The sequence below is a fragment of the Neoarius graeffei genome, chromosome 16 (assembly GCF_027579695.1).
Source record: "Neoarius graeffei isolate fNeoGra1 chromosome 16, fNeoGra1.pri, whole genome shotgun sequence".
NCBI classification, from domain to species: domain Eukaryota; kingdom Metazoa; phylum Chordata; class Actinopteri; order Siluriformes; family Ariidae; genus Neoarius; species Neoarius graeffei.
The window spans coordinates 54,696,690-54,723,216 of record NC_083584.1 but is presented as its reverse complement, the minus strand read 5'-3'; the positions used below and the strand labels follow the sequence as shown (position 1 = coordinate 54,723,216).

Below are 26,527 nucleotides of genomic sequence, written 5' to 3'. Positions count from 1 at the left end.
TATTGGTGGTGTTGTCTTTCACTAAAATAGGCTGTAATTTAGGTGCTGTATGATCTGAATGCTAAATAACGTTACACACTAAACAATTTCCAGTATTAATGTTTATTACGGTTAGGATGATGATCTTACTGCAGACACAAGCACAAGAACGACAACAAGAATGTAGCTCAAGTTCTTTTAATTAGAAATCGCAATAACATATGTTAGTCAGCTGGTACAAAAATAAAGAAATATGGATTTTTTTTTTCTTTTTGGAAAACTGTACATGGAAAATATTATCTTCAGCTACAGCATTTAGAGCGTGTTATCCGCAACATTTTAAACATTTTGTAACACTGCACTGTATATTTGTGAAACATTCAACATTTATTTGTAACAGCCACATAAACAGCGAATGGCACAGTGTCAAAATGTTATTATCCGCTTAGTAATGAAATGCGATTGTCAGTGGGAAATAAGGGTTTTTAAAATCCCTTACAGTATACCGGTGCTGTTTGTGTTCACATGAAAAATACTGGATGTCTTAGTCTTGGTATGTTATGAATCCTCTGAATAATTCCTTATATGCAATGAAATGGACGAAACATTGTTAATAAAGCAGTTCAGATAGTGCAGTATATTATTTCTGGACGTGACACCTGAGTGGTTCACTGAGAAAGAGCTCGTATAACTGCTTACAGTCAGAGCAGAAGGTGCAGATGCAATCCAAAGCTATTCAAAACTATCTGTTTATATTTACACTATCATACATTCCCCTGATTGAGAAGTACAAAATTTGAATGGTGTTTTCATCTGGCATTTCAGCTGTTTAGCTCCACAGAGCTCTTTAGCTGAGACAGAGGAAGACAAAGTGCTGGAAAACACAAGAAACACACAAATATTGCCCGAAGTGAACGTCCCTGAGGAAATACCACTCGGCAAAATGGGTCAGAAAGGTGGGAACAAGGCAGCGTGACGTGAGTACGAGCTCGTCCAGGCGGCTGATTCCGGTCTGTCACAGTGTGAGCGGATCCAGCATCGTAATGCTCAGGTTCCCGGTGAAAGTGCTGCCTCGAACCAATCGGTCACACAAGTGTTTCATTTATCAGTCTGTACGGACGTCTCCTGTTTACGACGTCTGCCATCATTAACTGAGATGAATCATAAAAATTGAGTCAGTTTCTATTCTGTATCATGAACACATTTTGTGATTAATATTAAATGACTGCCTTTAGGATGCAGAATGTGAGTGTGTGCTGAGGTGTGTGTGCGCCACTGTGGTGCTGGACGATGAGATGCTGTTGTGTTGGATGTTTTGTGTCCGGAGGGGACTTCCTGTTGGGCTGCCAACTGCACATGAACATAAATATTAAAAATCAGTTAGACTCGAACTGACAGCATATTATGTTTACTGAATCGAGGATGCATGTATATGTCTACTAGGCTGCTAGTTTATTAGGTACACTATCCTTCCTAAGTATGATTTCGCAGTCTGTGAATGAAAAGGCCCACCAGTGACCACAATTTAAGTAGTTGCAAATGTGGCTAAGTGACCAGAAATAAACAGACATTAATGTCATGGCCACGTAAAGGTAAACTGATCTCAGACCAATAACGTCAGATTTCAATGACATAGACTTAGAGAAAAAAAGGGAAAGAGAAATTAAACTGTTCCATTCAAGAAAGAAAGCACAACTTTATTCATCACACACTTGTGAAATTTCCTCTCTGCATTTAACCCATCTGAAGCAGTGAACACACACGTGAGCCATGAGCACGCACACACACACACCCAGAGCAGTGGGCAGCCATACTAACAGCGCCCGGGGAGCAGTTGGGAGTTAGGTGCCTCGCTCAAGGGCATCTCAGCCCAAGGTCGTCTCATATTAACCTAACTGTAGGGGAAACCGGAGCACCAGGAGGAAACCCACGCAGACACAGGGAGAACATGCAAACTCCACACAGAAAGGCCCTTGCCGGCCACTGGGTTCAAACCCGGAACCTTCTTGCTGTGAGGCGACCGTGCTAACCACTTACACCACAGTGCCGCCAATAAATAGCGTCTTAAATAAATTTGCCTAAACGTCCTGATGTACTGAGTAAAGCACACTCAGGGTTTATTGTCTTCATATGAACAAACCAGTCAACTTTGCACATGAGCTAGAAAGTTACAGTTTATTTACAGTTGCCAAAGCTCTCTTTCTTTATGTGTGTGTTCCTGACCGGATACAATGAATATGCCATGCACAGTTAATGAAGGCTACATCAGCTAACTGTACAATCAAGCTAATTTCTCTTGCACCATTAACAGTCATTAAATGCATTTTACAAACCACCAAACGTCACTGTTTCCATACTGAAAGCTGTACTGCCTTTCAGATTTTTCAAGTGTCTCATCTCATTATCTGTAGCCGCTTTATCCTGTCCTACAGGGTCGGGGGCAAGCTGGAGCCTATCCCAGCTGACTACGGGCGAGAGGCGGGGTACACCCTGGACAAGTCGCCAGGTCATCACAGGGCTGACACATAGACACAGACAACCATTCACACTCACATTCACACCTACGCTCAATTTAGAGTCACCAGTTAACCTAACCTGCATGTCTTTGGACTGTGGGGGAAACCGGAGCACCCGGAGGAAACCCACGCGGACACGGGGAGAACATGCAAACTCCGCACAGAAAGGCCCTCATTGGCCACGGGGCTCGAACCCGGACCTTCTTGCTGTGAGGCGACAGCGCTAACCACTACACCACCGTGCCGCCCTTTTTCAAGTGTAGGTCATAAAAAGAATTTTCCCAACACCCAGTTATTTTTGTTTAGTCTACCGAAAGCTACTGATTTCGAATCACAAACTTCCAATTTTATTAGTTTTTTAAAAATAGAACAATTAATGAATTTATCTCCACGTGGCCCTAAATTTTCCGCTATTTTTTCCTGCTTCACCATGACCCAATTCAAGATACTACATCATGCATCACATGGTGGGCTTTCCCCGTTCGCACAGGGCATTGTGGGATACAAATTTGAAACAGGAGAGAAAAATGGAGGATGTGAGTGTGCGAATGAAATGTAAAAGACCGACTATGGTAACGGAAAGCGAGAAGAAAAGACGTTATGTTATATGCAAAGGAAAGGAAACGCAGGACTAAACTAATAAATATCGGCGGTCAGCGAGCACCTCGGTGTGATCAGCTGTTCATTTAGCGACAAGATGATGTAACAGTGCACGGTCAAGGTAAATCTGCACATGCGCACACGGACTTCCTCTGTCTGCTTGACTGCGCGAAGCAAGCGATTTCATGCACATTATTTGCTCGGGAATCCCCTCAAATTAAATAACTTCCCAGCCACAGAATTGTCTGGGTTTTTTTTTAGATATTACAGAAATAAACATATATCACAATGACCAAATTTCAGAGGGAACTAAATTTCACCGATTTTATGAAATCGAAAGGGCGTCTACTTTGAATCTGACAAATGGAGATGCTTTTTGGAGATCCTCAGTGTCGTAGCTAGCTATATCCATGATAGCCTTAGAATCATGATATAAAGTGTTAAATAACAGTCACTAGTTTGTGCCCCTACTGCACATGCACATGGATGTGAGTGTAAGGTAGATATCTAACCTAATAAAGTGGCCACTAAGTGCATCTGTGTCTCACCTTGTGTTTCTCGTTGTCTCACAGTAACAGGGCAGTCTTTATGTGCCAGCAGAAGCTGCTTGAGTTGAATGACCTCTGATTTGAGGAGCGTAACTTCGTTCTGAAACACAGCCATTAAAAATACAACAGATAACGTTATAAACTCACAATCACGATGTGTAAGGCGATGGAGAGCATCAGCGTACTGGAGATATCAGCAGACCAACCAATATCATCTCAGTAATGTCCTGATTCACAACTCCATACATTTTAACCTCACCTCAAACACTGATTAATCTTTTGAGTCAACAGTGACTTAAAAACGTTACCATTTGACAGATAAAAGGCGATTTTCTGTTGATTTGCTCATGTTTCCAGATGTTGCAGTTGTATGTACAGTTGTGGTCAGAAGTTTACATACAGCAACATGAATGTCATCTTGGATATGAATGTCATGGCAATATTTGAGCTTTCGGTAATTTGTCTGAGCTGTTCTTTTTCTGTGGCAGAATGATTGTACAGCATACAGCTTTAATAAAAAAAAAAACACTAGAATTTGGTGCACAAGTTTTAATTTTCTTCGGGTTTTCTGAAATCAACACAGGGTCAAAAATATACATACAGCACGCCTAATATTTGGGTAAAATGTCTCTTCGCAAGATTCACCTTGACCAAACAGTTTTGTTTACCATGAACAAGTTTCTGGCAGAATTCTGGTTGGATATTTCACGACTCTTCATGGTAGAATTGGTAGAGTTCAATTAAATTTGTCTTTTTTCTTGGCATGGACTCGACTTATAAGCACGGTCCATATATTTTCAATAGGGTTGAAGTCAGGACTTGTTTTAATCTTAATGTTAGCCTGCTTTATCCTCCACAACCAGCTCTGATGCATGTTTGGGTTCATTGTCCTGTTCTAACTCCCAGGTTCCAAGTCGTGTTCGAGTTTCTGGTGGTTTATGGTGAAGAATTCTGAGGTAGTCCTCCTTCTTCATTATTCCATCCACTTTGTGCAATGAACCAGTTCCACTGGCAGCAAAACAGCCCCAGAGCATGATGATCCTACCACCACCACCAGCTGCTACAGTGTCCCTCTGTACATGGTGGTCATTGTGGCCAAACAACTCAATCTTTGTCTCATCTGACCATATAGCTTTCCAAAAGGCTTTTTCTTTGTCCATGTGGTCAGCTTCAAACTTTAGTTAAGCTTGAAGGTGTAAATTTTGGAGCAGGGGGTTATTTCTTGGATAGCAGCCTCTTAGTCCATGGTGATCTGAACTGTAGACAATGATCCATCAGCTTCCAGTTCATGGCGGGGCTATGCCATGGTGGTTCCCAGGTTGTTCCTGACCATCCAAACCAATTTCCTTTCAGCTGAGGGTGACAGTTTGGGTTTTCTTGAAGCAAAGTGGCTTGGCAAAGTGACTACACTGCACAATAACTTGCATACAATTGTTTGAACTGATCTTGGAATTTGCAGTTGTTTAGAAATGGCTCCAAGAGACATTCTGGAGTTGTGTATATCTGCGATCCTCTTTCTCAGATCTGCACTGAGCTCCTTGGACTTTCCCATTTCACTGTGTGTTGATCAATCCAATGAGTGCTGTAAGCAAACCCTTTTTATGAAGGCATAGAGAAGCTACCAGCTGTAGTCAATCATGATCACTAACAGGAAGTTAGTGATATACAGAACAATTTCTATTGTAAGATATCTAGCAAAGATTGAGAGAGAAAGGGGGATTATGAAATACATATGAAATACTTGTTTCACAAAAGAAGTCCTGAGGAACAGAAGAAACTCAGCTTCCTTTCCCAGTGCATGATTTTTGGGCTAGTTTCAGGTATTTTGAGGTGGACATTTTACTGAAAGCTTTAAACCCTGATTATTGATATTTACAGACTAGAAAGTTTGTCTAAAAGCCTCCATTAGTGAGTTGCTGGACTGTACACTGGATGACTGGATGTTGTCGACTCTGCTATAGAGCTGCTGATTACAGGGTTACAGTAAAATTCACTAGAGAGTAACACAGGTCACGTGTGAGAACTTTTCCACTTCATTTTGTTTGAGACTAAACACTAAAATCTGTGGTCACAAGCTGCTGCTGTTTGTGTACCTGTAGCTGCAGATTTGTGTGTGTAAGTTCTTCTGCCTTCTTTTCCAGTGACATCACCCAGATTTTCCTCTTCTGTCTGCAGCGTGAAGCTGCTGCTCTGTTCCTTTCCAGAAACTTGCGCCTGCGCTCGTCTGGATCTTCGTCTGCTGTCCGTCTGCGTTTCCCACCACTCGTCTGGGAAGGAGAGTCCACACATGATGTGTTTTTGGGAACTGGAGATATCTAAAAAAAAAGAAAGGAAAAAAAGAATAGGCTTTCCAGATAAAAACAACGTCAGTCAAAATAGCATTCTTCAAAGCACTGTAGTAAAATAAAGTGCTACCTGTGCAGAGATTGGTTGATGTGTCAGGTGTTTGGCTGGGGGTTGCGCTGGGCCTGGGTGCAGGTGTGCAGGGGGCGAATGGTGAGCACAGCTGTGAGGAGACTGCTCTTCACTATGCTGCTGATGGGTGTGTCTCTGCTGCTGATACGACTGATGAGGCGATGCTGCCACGTGTGTCAGGGGTAGCCCCATCCTCACCTGTTGCGATGACATCATCTCCATCATGTGACCCATGGGGTTCTGGATCCCATTGGAAGCCACTGGGTGAGTCTGGCATGACATGACCTTTGACCGCTAATGGATTGTGAATGGGATACAGATTATTAGTCAAAGCTCTATGTGTGTCATTACATTTTCATGAACGCTGCACATCTAAATTATATTTTATTATTAAAAAAAAAGAATCATGAGCTGAATTTGTGATCAGAGCTGCTTTCTTTTGTTCTCTGAATATGGGAAGATGATCCACTGGCTACAGATTCATGCGGATTTTTACACAATGGGGAAAAACATAAAAGGTAGATTATACTAAAATATTAAAATGAATTTTGCTGATCAGGTCAGAGACAGTACATACCATTCATTTGTTAAATACGACAAGTAAGCCTATTTCCAGAGTCCTGCTGAATTCCATTAGTTATATCTAAGGCTTTCATCTTGCGACTAAACTCTGGGTATCAGTCAGTAGCAGCTGTAAGCAGTTACACTATATCACAACCAACTGATCCATTTTATCAATTCACCCAATCGTCAAGAGATTTGTACCAGGAGCCAAGGGAGCGAAATTACCCGTGCTCTCTGGGTGGGAAGGAGGGGTGGAAAACTCCCGCAAGACTGGCACTAGTGGGCATTTGCGAGCTCATGTATGTGCAAGAGGCAGATACGGTTACACAACATGAGCATCAGTTTGGCTTCACAAGTCTTCGAGGAAGCACATGTTATCCTTCACCCTCTTCCTTGATGAGTACATGATAAGAAGAATTACATGATGTAGTGCAGGGCACTCGAGTTCGTCCACTCCAACCATGGAGCTCGCTTTGTGCACAGGGGCATTGTCATGCTGGAACAGGTTTGGGCCTCTTAGTTCCAGTGAAGGGAAACTGTAATGTTACAGCATACGGAGACATTATGTATAACTGTGTGCTTTTAACTTTGTAGCAACAGTTTGGGGAAGAAACACTTATGGGTGTGATGGTCAGGGAGGCACATACTTTGGGCTGTATTGACAGATGACTGAACTGGGGTGAAAATGAGAAAAGCATCATGTGGGTGTGTTTCCATTTGGTTACTAATAGTAGCTTTAGGCTTAGGAGTAGGCACAGCATGAATTAGCATGAGGACAGTATGGGCGTGTTTATATATCTTGGTGGAGACCAAATGTTCCATATGGATAGTTTCCCTCATGATATTGGCATAGAGTATAGTGTAGTTTGCTGTACCTGGGGTGTGGGACATGATCCGGAGTGAGTAGGCCCTGGCATGTCAATCATTCCGGGGTCCATGGGTAACTGTGTGCTCATCTGTTAGTTTAATCAGAATTACAAAAAAATTGTTCTCATCACACCAGTAATGTGTATGATTGCATTTAAATCAAGTCAAGGTTATTAAGTACGTGCATAAGGACCTAAAGAGCAGTGAGAAATTATTACAGCTTTGCCAAAGTGTGTTAATCCATGATGTGCACATTGCCAACTGTACCAAAGTGCACTTTTCCTTGTGGTTGGGATGATACCATCACAGGGACTTTATTTGTGCTTTCAGTATGAATACTTTAAACCTTTAATAAAAGTATTTAAGGAAAATAATTAGACCTAAGGACTACTACACTTAAAGTTAATTAAAAAGAAACACAAAAGGTACCAAGGTGTACATATGATGGTACCAGGCCAGTCATAAGGACCTACAGTGGTGCTTGAAAGTTTGTGAACCCTTTAGAATGTTCTATATTTCTGCATAAGTATGACCTAAAATGTCATCAGATTTTCACACAAGTCCTAAATGTAGATAAACAGAACTCAGTTAAACAAATGAGACAAAAATATTATACTTGGTCATTTATTTATTGAGGAAAATGATCCAATATTACATATCTGTGAGTGGCAAAAGTATGTGAACCTTTGCTTTCAGTATCTGGTGTGACCCCCTTGTGCAGCAATAACTGCAACTAAACATTTGTGGTAACTGTTGATCAGTCCTGCACACCGGCTTGGAGGAATTTTAGCCCATTCCTCCGTACAGAACAGCTTCAACTCTGGGATGTTGGTGGGTTTCCTCACATGAACTGCTTGCTTCAGGTCCTTCCACAACATTTTGACTGGATTAAGGTCAGGACTTTGACTTGGCCATTCCAAAACATTCCATTCCTTTATTCTTCTTTAACCATTCTTTGGTAGAGCAACTTGTGTGCTTAGGGTCGTTGTCTTGCTGCATGACCCACCTTCCCTTGAGATTCAGTTCATGGACAGATGTCCTGATGTTTTCCTTTAGAATTCGCTGGTATAATTCAGAATTCATTGTTCCATCAATGACTGCAAGCCGTCCTGGCCCAGATGCAGCAAAGCAGGCCCAAACCATGATACTACCACCACCATGTTTCACAGATGGGATAAGGTTCTTATGCTGGAATGCAGTGTTTTCCTTTCTCCAAACATAACGCTTCTCATTTAGACCAAAAAGTTCTATTTTGGTCTCATCAGTCCATAAAACATTTTTCCAATAGCTTTCTGGCTTGTCCACGTGATCTTTATCAAACTGAAGATGAGCAGCAATGTTCTTTTTGGAGAGCAGTGGCTTTCTCCTTGCAACCCTACCATGCACACCATTGTTGTTCAGTGTTCTCCTGATGGTGGATTCATGAACATTAACATTAGCCAATGTGAGAGAGGCCTTCAGTTGCTTAGAAGTTACCCTGGCTTCCTTTGTGACCTCGCCGACTATTACACGCCTTGTTCTTGGAGTGATCTTTGTTGGTCGACCACTCCTGGGGAGGGTAACAATGGTCTTGAATTTCCTCCATTTGTACACAATCTGTCTGACTGTGGATTGGTGGAGTCCAAACTCTTTAGAGATGGTTTTGTAACCTTTTCCAGCCTGATGAGCATCAATAATGCTTTTTCTGAGGTCCTCAGAAATCTCCTTTGTTCGTGCCATGATACACTTCCACAAACATGTGTTGTGAAGATCAGACTTTGATAGATCCCTGTTCTTTAAATAAAACAGGGTGCCCACTCACACCTGATCGTCATCCCATTGATTGAAAACACCTGACTCTAATTTCACCTTCAAATTAACTGCTAATCCTAGAGGTTCACATACTTTTGCCACTCACAGATATGTAATATTGGATCATTTTCATCAATAAATAAATGACCAAGTCTAATATTTTTGTCTCATTTGTTTAACTGGGTTCTCTTTATCTACTTTGAGGACTTGTGTGAAAATCTGATGACGTTTTAGGTCATATTTATGCAGAAATATAGAAAATTCTAAAGGGTCCACAAACTTTCAAGCACCACTGTATTTAGTACTCTTTTTCCTGACAGGGTTAAAAGCGTGGTAAAAGTAACGAATGTGAGGCCATGGTGTGCATCTGAGAAAGAAGTGAATGTGAGAGCATTCTTGTTAAATATGGAAGTTAAAGTTTGAATAACAGCCTAAATGTCACCTCCTTTTTGTGTAAAAATACTCACGCGCACAGCGGGAGCCGCTTGCATGGCGCATGATGCAGGGTGTTGCTGTTGGTTGTGAAGACAGCTGGGGTCTGTCCTTAAGTGGGTGGGATGGAGACAGAGATATCTTATGAGTACAGAAACAAACAAACGCTCAAAATCCACTTTATTAGGAAGACCTGCTCCTTTATTATGTAGTTATTTAATCAGCCAATCATGTGGCAGCAGGACAGTGAATAAAATCATGTAGATGCAGGTCCAGAGCTTCAGTCAACGTTCATATCATTTCACAGACTCAGAGAGATAGCTGAAGCTCTTGATGCATATCTGCGTGATTTTATTCATTTTTTATTGGCTGATTAGATAACAGGGTGGCATGGTGATGTAGTGGTTAGCACTGTCGCCTCACAGCAAGAAGGTTCTGGGTTCAAGCCCAGCAGCCGATGGGGGCCTTTCTGTGTGGAGTTTGCATGTTCTCCCCATATCTCCGGGTGCTCCGGTTTCCCCCACAGTCCAAAGACATGCAGGTTAGGTTAACTGGTGACTCTAAATTGACCGTAGGTGTGAATGTGAGTGTGAATGGTTGTCTGTGTCTATGTGTCAGCCCTGTGATGACCTGGCGACTTGTCCAGGGTGTACCCCGCCTCTCGCCCGTAGTCAGCTGGGATAGGCTCCAGCTTGCCTGCGACCCTGCACAGGATAAGTGGTTACGGATGATGGATGGATGGATGGATGATTAGATAACGGCATAAATGAGCAGGTGTTCCTAATAAAGTGGCTGGTGAATGAATGGGTGTAAGTCGATGTGTATGTACAGTATATGAATGTAGTATACATTGTATGTGTGTATGTGTGCAGTAGTACTCACTGTGTGTTGGTGGTGCTGTGGGCGGTGGGTCGTACCATACAGCAATGAGCGGAAGATTGAGAGGGGTGTGTGTGGAGATGGCTTGTGTGGAACTGAGCCAAGGCACATTGCTGCTGTTGCTGCTGGGAGCCACGACGCTCACTCTGAGTCTCCCCTGATGAGCTCTGGACTGAAAAGTTCTAGGAGAAAAATAAAAAATAACAGTAAATGATGATGTTCGAGCCACCATAACACTTTCTGTTTAAGTCTTTCATTTCTGAGCATCACAAAACAGACTTGTATCTTTGTATCTCTGTGCATTTCGATTCATCATTGAGTGCCACTTTTGCATTCTTCACTATGAGCTCTATGCAAAAGTGAGTTTCTATATAATTCTATCTTCATTTGCGGTCGCAGGAGATCTGGAACCAATCCTAGGTACACTGGGCATGAAACAGGAACACACACACACACACACACAAACGCTGATTCACAGCAAATGGCATGTTGGATTAGCGAGTTGACCTACCAGCATGTTTCTGTTCAGTGGGAGGAAACCGGAGAACCCGGAACACCCACCCCACACACACACGCACACACAGTAACCCTGCAGCACCATGTCACCTCCACACGGTGAAGGAAGCTGGAGGTCAGAGTGCACAGTCGGCTATGATACAGCACACGCTCTGCAGATGGCTCTCCTCAGCTATGACTTCACCGTCGCCTATCTATCGTCATCTATTCATGTTGCTTGTAGAAAGTCATCTTAATTACAATATCCACAGACTATTAAACATTTGAGCTGTCGCCTCACAGCAAGAAGGTCCTGGGTTCGAGCCCAGTGGCCGACGGGGGCCTTTCTGTGTGGAGTTTGCATGTTCTCCCTGTGTCTGCGTGGGTTTGCTCCGGTTTCCCCCAAAGACATGCAGGTTAGGCTAACTGGTGGCTCTAAATTGACTGTAGGTGTGAATGTGAGTGTGAATGGTTGTTTGTCTCTATGTGTCAGCCCTGTGATGATTTGGTGACTTGTCCAGCATGTACCCCACCTCTCACACATAGTCAGCTGGGACAGGCTCCAGCTTGCCTGCGACCCTGCACAGGATAAGCAGCTACAGATAATGGATGGATGGATGTTCATTTTCAAAGAGTAAGCATCATAGGTGCAAACATGGTATTATTTCGTTTATTTGGTTGAAGTGCTATAACTGGCTTATCTACTTAGTTATACTGTAAGTATGTTGGAGTAGAACACTTCTACAGCTCATCAGCTTTACCTGGTAACCAAGAGAGGAGTTTCTTATAATTAGTGATGAAGGAAATGTAGGATGAAGGAAATGTAACTTAATTTTAGAATCAACTGAACTGCACTGGAAGGAAATGCAGCTTACCGTTATTGCCAAGAATTCTATGCATCTGACATTACTATTATAATTTACTTATGACATAAAGCTATTGTAGTTGTGTAAAACTGTTATAGATTCAGATGCAGCTTCGAGCATTCTTACTCAGCATTGATATGTTTAAAGGTCCAAAAGTTCATCAATACATTTGTTATCTATAGCGCTTATCCGTCAGGGTTGTAGGGGATTGCAGTCTGGAGACAATCCCAGCTGATTTCGGGTGAGAGATGGGGTTCACTCTGGGCAGGTCGCCAATCTATCACAAGTCTAACACAGAGACGAATGATCATCACACTCACATTCACACTCATGGGAAATTTCAAGTAACCAGTTGACCGAATCCACATGTCTTTGGAATGTTGGAGGAAACACATACAAACTCCACACAGAAAGGCTCCAGCCGGCCACGAGGTTCAAACCCAGAACCATCTTGCTGTGAGGTGACAGTGATAACCCCTGCACCACTGTGCCTCCAGGTACAAACGTCTTTTTTTGTTTCTTATTTGTAAAATATGTAGAACATGATAAGATATACAGTATACAGTGGTGCTTAAAGGTTTGTGAACCCTTTAGAGTTTTCTATATTTCTGCATAAATATGACCTAAAACATCATCAGCTTTTCACACAAGTCCTAAAAGTAGATAAAAAGAACCCAGTTAAACAAATGAGACAAAAATATTATATTTGGTCATTTATTTATTGAGGAAAATGATCCAATATTACATATCTGTGAGTGGCTAAAGTATGTGAACCTTTGCTTTCAGTATCTGGTGTGACCCCCTTGTGCAGCAATAACTGCAACTAAATGTTTCTGGTAACTGTTGATCAGTCCTGCACACCGGCTTGGAGGAATTTTAGCCCGTTCCTCCGTACAGAACAGCTTCAACTCTGGGATGTTGGTGGGTTTCCTCACAGGAACTGCTCGCTTCAGGTCCTTCCACAACATTTCGACTGGATTAAGGTCAGGACTTTGACTTGGCCATTCCAAAACATTAACTTTATTCTTCTTTAACTATTCTTTGGTAGAACAACTTGTGTGATTAGGGTCGTTGTCTTGCTGCATGACCCACCTTCTCTTGAGATTCAGTTCATGGACAGATGTCCTGACATTTTCCTTTAGAATTCGCTGGTATAATTCAGAATTCATTGTTCCATCAACAATGGCAATCCGTCCTGGCCCAGATGCAGCAAAACAGGCCCAAACCATGATACTACCATCACCATGTTTCACAGATGGGATAAGGTTCTTATGCTGGAATGCAGTGTTTTCCTTTCTCCAAACATAATGCTTCTCATTTAAACCAAAAAGTTCTATTCTGATCTCATCCATCCACAAAAATTTTTCCAATAGCCTTCTGGCTTGTCCACGTGATCTTTAGCGAACTGCAGACAAGCAGCAATGGTTTTTTTTGGAGAACAGTGGCTTTCTCCTTGCAACCCTACCATGCACACCATTGTTGTTCAGTGTTCTCCTGATGGTGGACTCATGAACATTAGCCAATGTGAGAGAGGCCTTCAGTTGCTTAGAAGTTACCCTGGGGTCCTTTGTGACCTCGCCGACTATTACACACCTTGCTCTTGGAGTGATTTTTGTTGGTCGACCACTCCTGGGGAGGGTAATAATGGTCTTGAATTTCCTCCATTTGTACACAATCTGTCTGACTGTGGATTGGTGGAGTCCAAACTCTTTAGAGATGGTTTTGTAACCTTTTCCAGCCTGATGAGCATCAACAACGCTTTTTCTGAGGTCCTCAGAAATCTCCTTTGTTCGTGCCATGATACACTTCCACAAACGTGTTGTGAAGCTCAGACTTTGATAGATCCCTGTTCTTTAAATAAAACAGGGTGCCACTCACACCTGATTGTCATCCCATTGATTGAAAACACCTGACTCTAATTTCACCTTCAAATTAACTGCTAATCCTAGAGGTTCACATACTTTTGCCACTCACAGATATGTAATATTGGATCATTTTCATCAATAAATAAATGACCAAGTATAATATTTTTGTCTCATTTGTTTAGCTGGGTTCTCTTTATCTACTTTCAGGACTTGTGTGAAAATCTGATGATGTTTTAGGTCATATTTATGCAGAAACAGAAAATTCTAATTCACAAAATTCACAAACTTTCAAGCACCACTGTAAATAATGGTTTAACCTCTACTGAACACCATTGCCTCAGAGGAACAGCTACATTTTCTTCACACAGTATTTGGCAATAAAAGGGTTAATAATGAAGGGATGACTTTGAATCAGCCAATAAAAAGATCTGACTTGGTCAGAGTACTTCCTGTAGGCCTTTCAGTCATGGGGCACTATGCAGAGGACGTACATTTGTGCTCTGGAGAACCTCTCAGATGTTCTCACCCATCAAAAACATGACTTGCATTTGTTTGTGAGCAAATTTCATTTTTAAACAGGAAAAAAGCAAATCAATTATTTGTACATTATCAGAAACTGCTTAAATGCGTTTGACGCCTCAAAGCAACGCTGAATGACAACAGAATGGATGAAGCTCTCCTACGCCACTCTGGAAAATCCTGCAGTTATCATGGGCTCTTCTTTACATTTAGGGTTTTTGTGTTTTACCCTGTTCGAGAATTTAATGTTTGTTGCATTTCTTTAACATTTTTAATGTCATGGATAGCTCATGGAACAGTAGACAGTAAGAAGATCAAAGTTCTGGAGTGGCCCTGTCACAGCCCAGATCTAAATACCCTGTGAGATCCAAAACCCTGTGTGTACAGGAGATCCCACACTCTCCGAGAGATCTGACGTGGAATAAAATAGCCTCATGAAGATTGAGGAACACTGAGTAAAACCTGCTTCACCAAAGTATTTGTTAAGGGGTGTGCATACTTATTGTATTTTTTTCCTGTTTCTTTTCATTTGCCTATGTTTCTATTTGTTTTTCAGTTGAATGTTGTTGTATCACATTAAAAATGTAAAAAGATCTGACATGATTAGAGGCCCCCATGGGGCCTATATATATATATATGTGTGTGTGTGTGTGTGTGTGTGTGTGTGTGTGTGTGTGTGTGTGTGTGTGTGTGTGTGTGTTGTTCTTTCGGCATTCTCTTTTGGCTTCTGCCTCAAGCCAGAGTCTCTCCTCGCCCCTCCGTAGGCAGCGGTTGAGTTCTTGTGTCCAGTGGCAGCGATCCTGGGCAAGGCTTTCCAATCCATCAATTTCCAGATAGAAGGCCTTCATGTCTCTTTTACAGATATCCCTGAAGTGGAGCTGGGGCGGCCTTGAGCTCTCTTGCCTGTTGCAAGCTCTCCATCCAGTAAGTCCTTGGGGATCCTGCCGTCCAGCATTCTGCAGACGTGCCCTAGCCATCGAAGGTGATGTTGGAGCAGCACAGTGTAGATGCTGGGTGTGGCAGCATGTCTGAGGACCTCGTTGTTTGTTATATGGTCGGACCATTTGATACCCAGAATCCGCCTTAGGCTGTGCATGTAGAAGGTGTTTAGCCTCCTTTCTTGCCTGGAGTACAGGGTCCATGACTCACTGCCGTAAAGGACAGCACTGAAGACACAAGCTCTGTAGACAGTCGTCTTTGTCTTCAGACATTTATATAGAGATTCAGTTGCGCAGATTCGTGACCATTCTTGTCACCAAACTCCAGGAAATACTAAGGCGTGGGGTGAGCGTTAATGGGCGGAAATATATTGGGGATGCCCTTTTCTCAACCTGGCTACAGTTTGGATATAATCTGTCAACATTTCATACAAAAAAAGTGACTTATATTTAATGAACTGGGCATCTATCCAGCTGCCATGGCAATGGCTGAACAGGCTGGGTTTCTCTGAGAATGTTTTCCATTCGTCTTCTCGTTTCACATATTCGGGATTATTTCTGCTGAAATGCCTTGAAAAAATCTGAAATATGAAACACTTGATATTCCTTTTACATTGTGCATGCTCTGCATCGTAATTCAATGCTCTGGATCTCATTGACACTATGCGTAATTATAAGGCTAATGGCATATGTTGTCCAATAAATCAACGGTACAGATTGGCCTCCTGTCTTTGTCCTTGTCTGTTGCTTCCATGCTTTCTACGGTGAAAATGACAAAGAACTATGACAGGTCAGCAGACTGATCTACTTTTTTTTCTTTGAATGCCATAATAAGCTTTTTGGCAGAAAATGTGATTAAACTTCCAGAAAATAATCACAGAAAAATCTAGGTAACCGACCATTCATGACGGCTGCATGACCGTCTACAAAAATGCTGTCGGGAGGGGCCTTGTGTTCCTTGAACACATTTCTAGTTTATCTTGGATTCATTTTTTCACATCACAAAAACGTGCAATTTTAACAGGGGTGCGTAAACTTTTATACCCACATTTGACACATTGGCATGAGAAACATTTCATTGCTGAATTTTACTAAAATTTGAGCAGAGACTGTGCTTCCCATGCAGCTTTAAAGCAGTCGTCTGTGCTGGTCATATATTTTTATCACTGGTCTGGATATGTTTTATCCCTGCTTTTAGACTTAATTAACACACACACACACACACACACACACACACACACACACACACACACACACACACACACACACACACACACATTTCCTAAGCTCAACAGTAGATGGTGCAATTTTGCATTTTTGGGGCTGTCTGACAAACCTGTCACCAACCACATAGCTATTTATAGACTGGCTCGCTAGCTGTGATGGGCCGGCCCACTCTCAAGGGAGATGGGGTGGAGTTATATAAGATGGTGGAACATCATTAGTCTTAGATTTGAGGCAGACGCAGTTGTGTAAAATTGACAAATATATATATATGTATATATTTACTCTCTAACACAAGTGATAAAGCTAGTGATGATACTCACATTCTCCAAAGCACGAACAATCCAATCACACCAAATGAAAGCCTTTGCATACTTCCTGCTATTTCTTAGCAGTACTTCTGACATTACTGTATTACTTTAATACACAATGCCACTGCTATGGCTACAACTAACGTCGATATAAGAACTGGTTTAACTCAGTTCTCCGACCTGTTTTGTTTCCTCTTCCTCTTCGTCTGATGCCTGATTGAGCTCCAGGTCACTGAAGAGTCCAACCTCTTCACAGTTCCTCAGGAAGCGTGTCGGAGTCGGAGTCTGATCTGCATAAGCACACAGTACAAATACACAATATACCTTCATCAGTGTGGGTTAAGAGGTGAGGAGGTTTGTGGCTGAAGATGATTGTTGATGATGTCTAGCATCAATGAAATGAAACAACCACTTTGTTGATAAAAAGCTAAAATGCACGACCCCCCCCCCCCAAAAAAAAAAGCACAAACACACAAAGAGGGTCAAAATGCCCTGGAATCTGTGGTTTTCCTTAAAGAGAGTCAGAACTGTTTTTGATTAATCCATAATCAAGGAAAACACATTGAAAAAATATATAGCATAGTGAGAAAATTCCATAGGAATTGCATAGGACTTATATTGACCTGCCTTATACAGACGTGAGGTAGTTGAATGAAAAGTTTATTCTTTCGGAACCTACCGGTATGACCAAGAAATATGGAAATGCCATTACTGAGGCTCACAACCAGGATTTCTGTTGAATAAATGGAATACCATGGAAGTGAATGTTTTACTGATCAAATATTCCACAAAGTACACTCTACCTGGAGAATCTGACCCCTTTCTAGGGTTAAGAGAGGAAACATGAAAGTTATTGCCCGGGGTGGAAAGTACCAAACTAAATGTACTCTCATTACAGTACTTGAGTATGTGGCTCTGTATTGAACTTAAGATGCTGCTTCTGTGCGGTTGCCTGTTGTGTTAAAATATATATCTAACGTCTGCTATAGTCTACACATAACACTTCATCATCATCGTGACGAGAGGATTTCTCAAACTCTCCTGACTCTTGCTCTCCTTTCATCTTTATCTTCCATCAAGTTTGCTAAGTCTAGATAACACTTAGCTAACTATACAGCGAGAAACATGTATGAATTAACACAAGCTAGCTAGCCAGCTTATGAACACAACAAGCTAGTGAACCCCATACAACATTGGGCTAACAACACATTTCTTTAGACTGTCAACAGCGGAGGTGGGGTTTACTTCAGCGTAGCTCACTTGGATAGTTAACACACAGTGTGGTCCAAAACTCTGAGAACAAAAGTGAAAATGCTTCTATTTTGCATTATTTTTTAATTTTAATACAACAATTTTCGGGACAAAGTTTAGAAATGACATCATCTTAAGTGAAAAGTAGAATCTTTGATATATTTACATGAATTTGTGTGTACACCATTCTGAATTTGACTGAAAAATTATCGTAGATGCTACATTTCAAAGGAAGTTTTGAAAACCTGTTGTATACTGAGGTATAAAACGATGAGGCATAATCACCTACACGTGCCATTGTCATAGCATGATTGTCATAATGCTCATGGACCAAACTTAAATACTCCTTCTACACAGTTCATCAGATTCACACCAAAATATTTTCCAGCATGATGTAAAAAAAATCCATGGCGCTAAAGTATGAAGGAATTTCTGATGTCTTGTCATGGCAAAACAAGCAATTAACCGGTCACAGGAAGTGTGCTATAATTCCACTATACAGTGGTGCTTGAAAGTTTGTGAACCCTTTAGAATTTTCTATATTTCTGCATACAACACTTTTTCTGAGGTCCTCAGAAATCTCCTTTGTTCGTGCCATGATACACTTCCACAAATGTGTTGTGAAGATCAGACTTTGATAGATCCCTGTTCTTTAAATAAAACAGGGTGCCCACTCACACCTGATTGTCATCCCATTGATTGAAAACACCTGACTCTAATTTCACCTTCAAATTAACTGCTAATCCTAGAGGTTCACATACTTTTGCCACTCACAGATATGTAATATTGGATCATTTTCCTCAATAAATAAATGACCAAGTATAATATTTTTGTCTCATTCGTTTAACTGGGATCTCTTTATCTACTTTTAGGACTTGTGTGAAATCTGATGATGTTTTAGGTCATATTTATGCAGAAATATAGAAAATTCTAAAGGGTTCACAAACTTTCAAGCACCACTGTACATTATTCAATGTGGGCGGTATGGTCGTGTAGCGGTTAGCACTGTCGCCTCACAGCAAGAAGGTTCTGGGTTCAAGCCCAGCGGCTGATGGGGGCCTTTCTTTCTGTGTGGAGTTTGCATGTTCTCCCCGTGTCCGCGTGGGTTTCCTCCGGGTGCTCCGGTTTCCCCCACAGTCCAAAGACATGCAGGTTAGGTTAACTGGTGACTCTAAATTGACTGTAGGTGTGAGTGTGAATGGTTGTTTGTCTCTATGTGTCAGCCCTGCAATGACCTGGGGACTTGTCCAGGTCCACTTGTCCAGGTCCATGGATAATTCAGTGTGCCAAAGTTCACATGAATGTTTGGTCCCGACATCCATCCATACATCCTGTACAGGGTTGCAGGCAATTAGCTTAACCTGTATGTCTTTGGACTGTGGGGGAAACCGGAGCACCCAGAGGAAACCCACATAGATACGGGGAGAACACACAGAAAGACCCCCTTTGGCTACTGGGCTTGAACCCAGAACCTTCTTGCTGTGAGGTGACAGTGTTAACCACTGTGCCACCCTGAATGTCTGGTGATGCAGCATAATAGCACCACATTCCAACACAAGATAATGAAACAGACACAGCCTTAGTGCTTGCAGCTATATTTATGTCCTGTACTTGTGCAATTGTAATAGAAGTGTTCATGAGCAGATTATAAATTAGACAGCATTGGTTTTTGCAAATATTGTTAAAGCTGGATAGCATTTTAATTACTAAAAAGAAGTGTTACTGTTAGGCATACAGGCAGAATCAGACTAGTCCTTTCTGGTATTTGTTTGAAAGAAAGATTTTTGACCTTCGAGTTTATAAAGCATGAATAACCTATTGCTTTTTCACAATTTTTTAATAATTACAAAGATATTAGACACATTTCTACTTGAGTAAGTTTCTCACTGGTTATTTTACTTACAGAATATTTCAGAAGAGCGTCTTTCCATTTAATCACGTGATTCTGTATTCTATCTATCTATCTATCTATCTATCTATCTATCTATCTATCTATCTATCTATCTATCTATCTATCTATCTATCTATCTATCTATCTATCTATCTATCCATCCACATAGTCAGGTCCAAAAGTATTTCAATAGTGACACAATATTTGTAATTTTGAAGTACTCAAGATGTTACTGAAGTGTAAACTTTCAGCTTGAATGGGTTTAAAGGAACAGTCCACAAAAAAAAAAATATATAGTCTCTCCATTTTCACAGGCTCAAAAGTAATTGTACAAACAGTCATTATTATCAATATAAGCATCATTTTTAATCCTTGGATGCAGTCAGTGACCACCTGAAGTCTGGAGCCCATGGACATCACCAAATGCTGGAGTTTCCTCCCTTGAGATGCTTTACCAGGCCTTTACTGCAGCTGTATTCAGTTGCTGCTGGTTTGTGTTTCTTTCTGCCTTCAGTTTTGTCTTCAATAAATGAACAGCAGCTCATATGGGTTGATTGACTCGGCCATTTAAGAACATTCTATTTCTTAGCCTTAAGAAGCTCTTGGGTTGTTTTCACGGTATGTTTTGGGTCGTTATCTCTCTGTACTGTGAAGTACCGTCCTATAGTTTTGCAGCATTTGACTGAATCTGAGCAGAAAGTAAATCTCTATACATTTCAGAATTCATCCTGCTACTTCTATCAGCAGTCACATCATCGATAAACACCAGTGACCCAGTTCCATTGGCAGCCATACACGCCCATGTCCACCATGTTTGACAGACGATGTGGTCTGCTTTGGATCATTAGTTCTTCCTTTCATTCTCCATACTCTTCTCTTCCCATCATTCTGCCACGAGTTAATCTTCGTCTGTTCAAAGGATCTTGTTCCAGAACTGAGCAGGCTTTCTCATGAAGTCTAATCTGACTGTTCTCTTCTCGAGTGTTACGAGTGGTGTGTATCTTGAGGTAAACCTTCGGTACTTACAGTCATGAAGGCGTTCCTTGATTGTAGACTTTGACAGTGGTAGGCCTACCTCCTCAAGAGTGTTCTTGACTTAGCTAGATGTTGTGAAGGAGTTTTTCTTCACCAAGGAAAGAATTCTATGATCATCCACTTTAGTTGTCTTCCGTGGTCTTCCAGGCCTTTTGGTATTATTGAGTTCATCAGTGCATTCCTTGATTTTAAAAATGTACTAAATTGTTGATTTTGCCAAAATTAAAATTAATGCTATCTCTCTGATAGGTCTGTTTTGTTTTTTTAGCCTAATGACGGCCTCCACTTTCATCGACACCTCTTTGGACCGCGTACCGCGAGTTCACATGTACAGCTGACAAAAGCAAATTCAACACCTGAAATCAATTCGAGACCTTTTATCTCCTTAACTTGTGATGAAATAATGAAGAAACAGGCCATAACTGGCCAGGAAACTGCTCATCAGTCGATTGTCCAATTACTTTTGAGTCTTCTTGAATTAAAGCTGAAAGTCTACACTACATCTCATTTCAGATCCATTGTGGTGGTGTACAAAGGCAAAATTATGAAAAGCAGGTCACTGTCCAAATACTTATGGACCTGACAGCGTATATATCTCGTAGTTTCGATTTCCCTGATTGTCTGAGTGTTTGTGTAATTGGAAATCTCTTACCTGACAGTGTGTTGTCACACTTAATGGAAGAGAATCTGAGGGTCATCTCATGTTTGTGCCTGTGTATGATCAGATGATCTTCTCTTTGGAAGCGCTACAGAAATCAACACAAACAACTGGGATGAGCGAATGCAGCGTTCACTAGATGTGTTTGAATGCAGTGTTTCATGCTGGTGTATGTTTTCAGTAGTGTTTACAGTTTTATATCACGTTAGGTTTTTGTGCCGTACTTGTGCACGGCTGAGACTGAAGGCAGGAGCTGCGTCCAGGTGTGACTCACCTGACTGCATCCGGGAGCAGTGCATACATATGGCCTGTCCTGATCAGTGTTCATCACTGGGACCTGAAGAGCCTAGACACACATACACACACTGCTATGTCTCAAGTGCAAATAATAAGAGCTACTTGATAATAATAATAATAATAATGAGATATATAATAATAATAATAATAAGTAGAAGAAGAAGAAGAATATTTTATCTGTGTATAGTTTTATTTGTATAGAGTTCCTAATATCCTTTAAGGAATGGCTGATGCTGCTCGTAGGTTTTTCTGGGACACGCACTGTAAGTGATCTTTGTCGTGTCGTGCAGCTTGTTGTCACATGAGTGTGTGTTGCATTCCCTATCAGCAATGTAATTTACAGATGTTATCTGATCAGACCTTCTTCTCCTGACACCAATATATGCCCTGAAACCCCACGTCACACACTCATGGTGGTGCCACAGACCCTCCAGGACTCAGAGTTGGAAGGTCACAGCTTTGTGTGCTTTGGAGTCATTCTGAAACATCACTCTCTGTCAGTGTGCGAGTGAGATACGGCGTTTAGCATACAGACCGAACACTTATCCTCATGCACTTTGGATTGAAGCGTAGGTGACTTGGTTGTGTTTCATGTCTCCATTAACTACAGTCACTACTGAGGCTGAAGATCTGAATGAGTATTATTGAGCCGTCAGCATGGCTCAGGGAGGGGTCTGTATTGGCTGTCAGATCGCTCTGTTTAAAGCATTAAACAGAGCATGGTGGTGTAGTGGTTAGCATGGTCGCCTCACAGCAAGAAGGTTCCAGGTTCGCGGCCGGTGAGGGCCTTTCTGTGTGGAGTGTGCATGTTCTCCCCGTGTCTGCATGGGTTTCCTCCGAGTGCTCCGGTTTCCCCTACAGTCCAAAGACATGCAGTTAGGTTAATATGGGAAGGCCTTGGGCTGAGGTGCACTTGAGCGAGGCACCTAACTCCCAACTGCCCCCGGGCGCTGTTAGCGGGGCTGCCCACTGCTCTGGGTATGTGTGTGTGTTCACTGCTTCAGATGGGTTAAATGCAGAGAGGAAATTTCACAAGTGTGTGATGAATAAAGTTCTTTGCTTTTTTCTTTCTGATTGCAGCATGAGGATCTGTGCAGACTGGCTCTTGAACCCGAACACACACACACACACACACACACACCATCTCAGTTATCCACTGTCTCAAGTCTCACACACGACAACAAGGCGCTGTTTATGCCTCCGCCACCTTAAGGTGCAGGAAGCATTATGTTTTCGGGTTGTCCGTCTGTCCATCCGTCCGTCCGTGCGTGCGTCCATCCCAAAACCTTGTGAACACAATATCTCAAAGGCTAATGAAAGGAATTTCACCAAACTTTCACCATTTGTGTGCTTTGGGACAAACATGAATTGCTTAGATTTTGAGGTTAAAAGGTCACAGGTCAAGATTACTGTGAGGTCAAATGTCCATCCCCAAACATTGTGAACGCGATATCTCAAAGACTAATGAAAGGAATTTCACCAAACTTTCACCATTTGTGCACTTTGGGACAAACATGAAATGATTAGATTTTGAGATCAAACGGTCTAAGGTCAAGGTCACTGTGAGGTCAAATGTCTGTCCGAAAACCTTGTGAACACAATATCTCCAAGGCAAATGAAAGGAATTTCACCAAACTTTCACCATTTGTGCATTTGGGGACAAACATGAACTGCTTAGATTTTGAGGTTAAAAGGTCACAGGTCAAGATTACTGTGAGGTCAAATGTCCATCCCCAAACTTTGTGAACGCGATATCTCAAAGACTAATGAAAGGAATTTCACCAAACTTTCACCATTTGTGCACTTTGGGACAAACATGAAATAATTAGATTTTGAGATCAAAAGGTCTAAGGTCAAAGTCACTGTGAGGTCAAATGTCTGTCCGAAAACCTTGCGAACACACTATCTCCAAGGCAAATGAAAGGAATTTCACCAAACTTTCACCATTTCTGCATTTGGGGACAAACATGAACTGCTTAGATTTTGAGGTTAAAAGGTCACAGGTCAAGATTACTGTGAGGTCAAATGTCCATCCTCAAACTTTGTGAATGCGATATCTCAAAGACTAATGAAAGGAATTTCACCAAACTTTCACCATTTGTGCACTTTGGGACAAACATGAAATAATTAGATTTTGAGATCAAAAGGTCACAGGTCAAAGTCACTGTGAGGTCAAATGTCTGTCCGAAAACCTTGCGAACACACTATCTCCAAGGCAAATGAAAGGAATTTCACCAAACTTTCACCATTTGTGCACTTTGGGACAAACATGAACTGATTAGATTTTGAGATCAAAAGGTCTAACGTCAAAGTCACTGTGAGGTCAAATGTCTGTCTGAAAACCTTGCGAACACACTATCTCCAAGGCAAATGAAAGGAATTTCACCAAACTTTCACCATTTCTGCATTTGGGGGCAAACATGAACTGCTTAGATTTTGAGGTTAAAAGGTCACAGGTCAAGATTACTGTGAGGTCAAATGTCCATCCCCAAATCACAACTTAATAAGGCGTGTAGTCTCCCAGGCGGAGGCATCCGTTCTATCTAGTTTTATTTTATTTCCCTTTCAGCTCGTTCACTGGGCTCGTGACGTCATCCTTAAGCACTCATTAAGATGAAAACACTTTCAGCTACGTCAAACCGCAGAGTGACGTCATACTCACAGACTCGTAACCGACACCGTAGAACTTCCCCTGAGGGAAGTGTAATGTCCTGGGCGCAGAACCGATGTGCAGGTGGATTCTCAAAGTTGTGTGAAACACGTGTGTGTCACTGATGCGACGTGACAAGTATCAAAACCAGTTCATCCCAGCACAAGATCTCACACACACACAGTCACCTGAACCCACTACCTGGTGTAAAGTGGAGCTGATTAAAGGACGGGACTCGACCCAATAAGCTGTCTCAATGAGTGAGCAGTATGTGTGTGTGTGTGTGGCACATGCTGTCACAGATCTTCAAATAGACTCTGAGCCGTGACCATCTGACACTCACACACACACACACACACACACACACGTTCTATCTGTGTAACATGCCTAGCTGAGTGTAACAGAGTTAAAGTAACTCACCTGAAGGCGCGCGCAGACTGAGTCGAGCGAGGCTCCTCGCGCAAACACAGAGCGCGCCGAACTGAAACGCGATTACAATATGATCTATTTACAGAAGCATTACATCACCTCGCGGTGACGTCACACGGGATTCCTGAACTTCTAAATCATTGCGGTCGGTCTTTTAGGAAGTGGTGGGCGGGGGGGTTTAGACCTCGAGCTCCCGCCCACCTGGAAGATGAAGCCACGCATTGGTCCACTGGGTCAGGGGCTGATCAAGGAGGGGGCGTGGCTTCATGACGCTGCTGCGCCGACAGCTGCGTGGAAGCGTGCGCGGGACGGTCCCCGGTCCTGACTGGCGAGCAGCGCGCGCGCGCGCGGACGTCTGTGTGGCGTCAGACCTTTTCCGCCGCTCGTGCCCTGTGAAGTCAGCGCCTCTTATTACTGCCCTATTATTATTATTATTATTATTATATGATACTCGAACATACTGGCTTCAATAGGGGGCGGGGTTTAAGTTCAGATCAGTGTTTCTCAGGAACTGTATCATCTTGCATCTACGTGCTAATCAGTTTATTTATGACGACCTGGTTACTTAAAAAAAAACATTACCGCCATCGGCCAATCAGCTTTCAGTAGGCATTTGACAGGGTTTCCAATGAGCAATCATACAAATGGGGGCTGCCTCACCTCGCATAGTGAGGTGAGAAAGAGAGTGCAGGCAGGGTGGAGAAGGATTTCAGGAGTCATTTGTGATAGGAAAGTCCCAGCAAAAGTGAAAGGTCAGATGTAGAAGACAGTAGTGAGACCAGCTGTGATGTATGGATTGGAGACTTAACGAAGAAACAGGAGGCAAAGTTAGAGGTGGCGGAGTTGACGATGTTAAGGTTTGCGATGGGATGTTGGACAGGATACGGAATGAGCACATCAGAGGGACGGCACATGTGGAGAGCTTAAGCTAAGAGAGATGAGACTGAGATGGTATGGGCACATCCTGAGAAGAGATGCAGAGCATGTGGGAGGGAGAATGTTGAGGATGGAGCTGCCAGGCACATGGAAACGATGAAGGCCAAAGAGGAGATACATGGATGTGGTGAGAGAGAACATGAAAGTGGCAGGTGTGGTAGAGAAGGATGTGGAAGACAGGGAGCGATGGAGACGAAAGATCCGCTGTGGCGACCCCTAATCGGGAGCAGCCAAAAGAAGAAGAAGAAGAAGACCAATGAACAATCATAACAAAACATAACTCAAAGGGTACTCGGTAGAGTTCATACCTCCATCAAGCCACATCTTATCAACATCAACATCAAATCATGCAAACCGAGAATAATGCTAAAGCTGTACACCAAATGTAATCAAAATCTAAAAAGTAAGTCACATCCCTCCTGAAACTAAACACCTTAAAGGTACAACATGAGACCACTGCGGGTTAATGGTTTTTTGTATTTTTTATTTTTTTAGCTTGTCTTATGGGCGGCACGGTGGTGTAGTGGTTAGCGCTATCGCCTCACAGCAAGAAGGTCCGGGTTCGAGCCCC

The 26,527-nt window shown here is 42.2% G+C and overlaps 1 protein-coding gene across 1 annotated transcript; it reads right to left on the bottom strand.

Annotated features, from left to right (window-relative positions):
• Window positions 1-289: 289 nt before the first annotated feature.
• creb5a (cAMP responsive element binding protein 5a) lies at window positions 290-25,080 on the bottom strand. Its single transcript, XM_060943189.1, has 11 exons — window positions 25,012-25,080; window positions 21,919-21,990; window positions 21,639-21,732; window positions 16,990-17,099; window positions 10,595-10,773; window positions 9,748-9,823; window positions 7,498-7,578; window positions 6,059-6,352; window positions 5,737-5,958; window positions 3,644-3,743; window positions 290-1,329 (listed from the first exon to the last, which is right to left on the bottom strand). The coding sequence occupies exons 2-11, from the start codon at window positions 21,970-21,972 to the stop codon at window positions 1,211-1,213; spliced, it is 1,329 nt and encodes a 442-aa protein (XP_060799172.1). The 5' UTR covers window positions 21,973-21,990; window positions 25,012-25,080; the 3' UTR covers window positions 290-1,210.
• Between the last annotated feature and the right edge of the window lie 1,447 nt (window positions 25,081-26,527).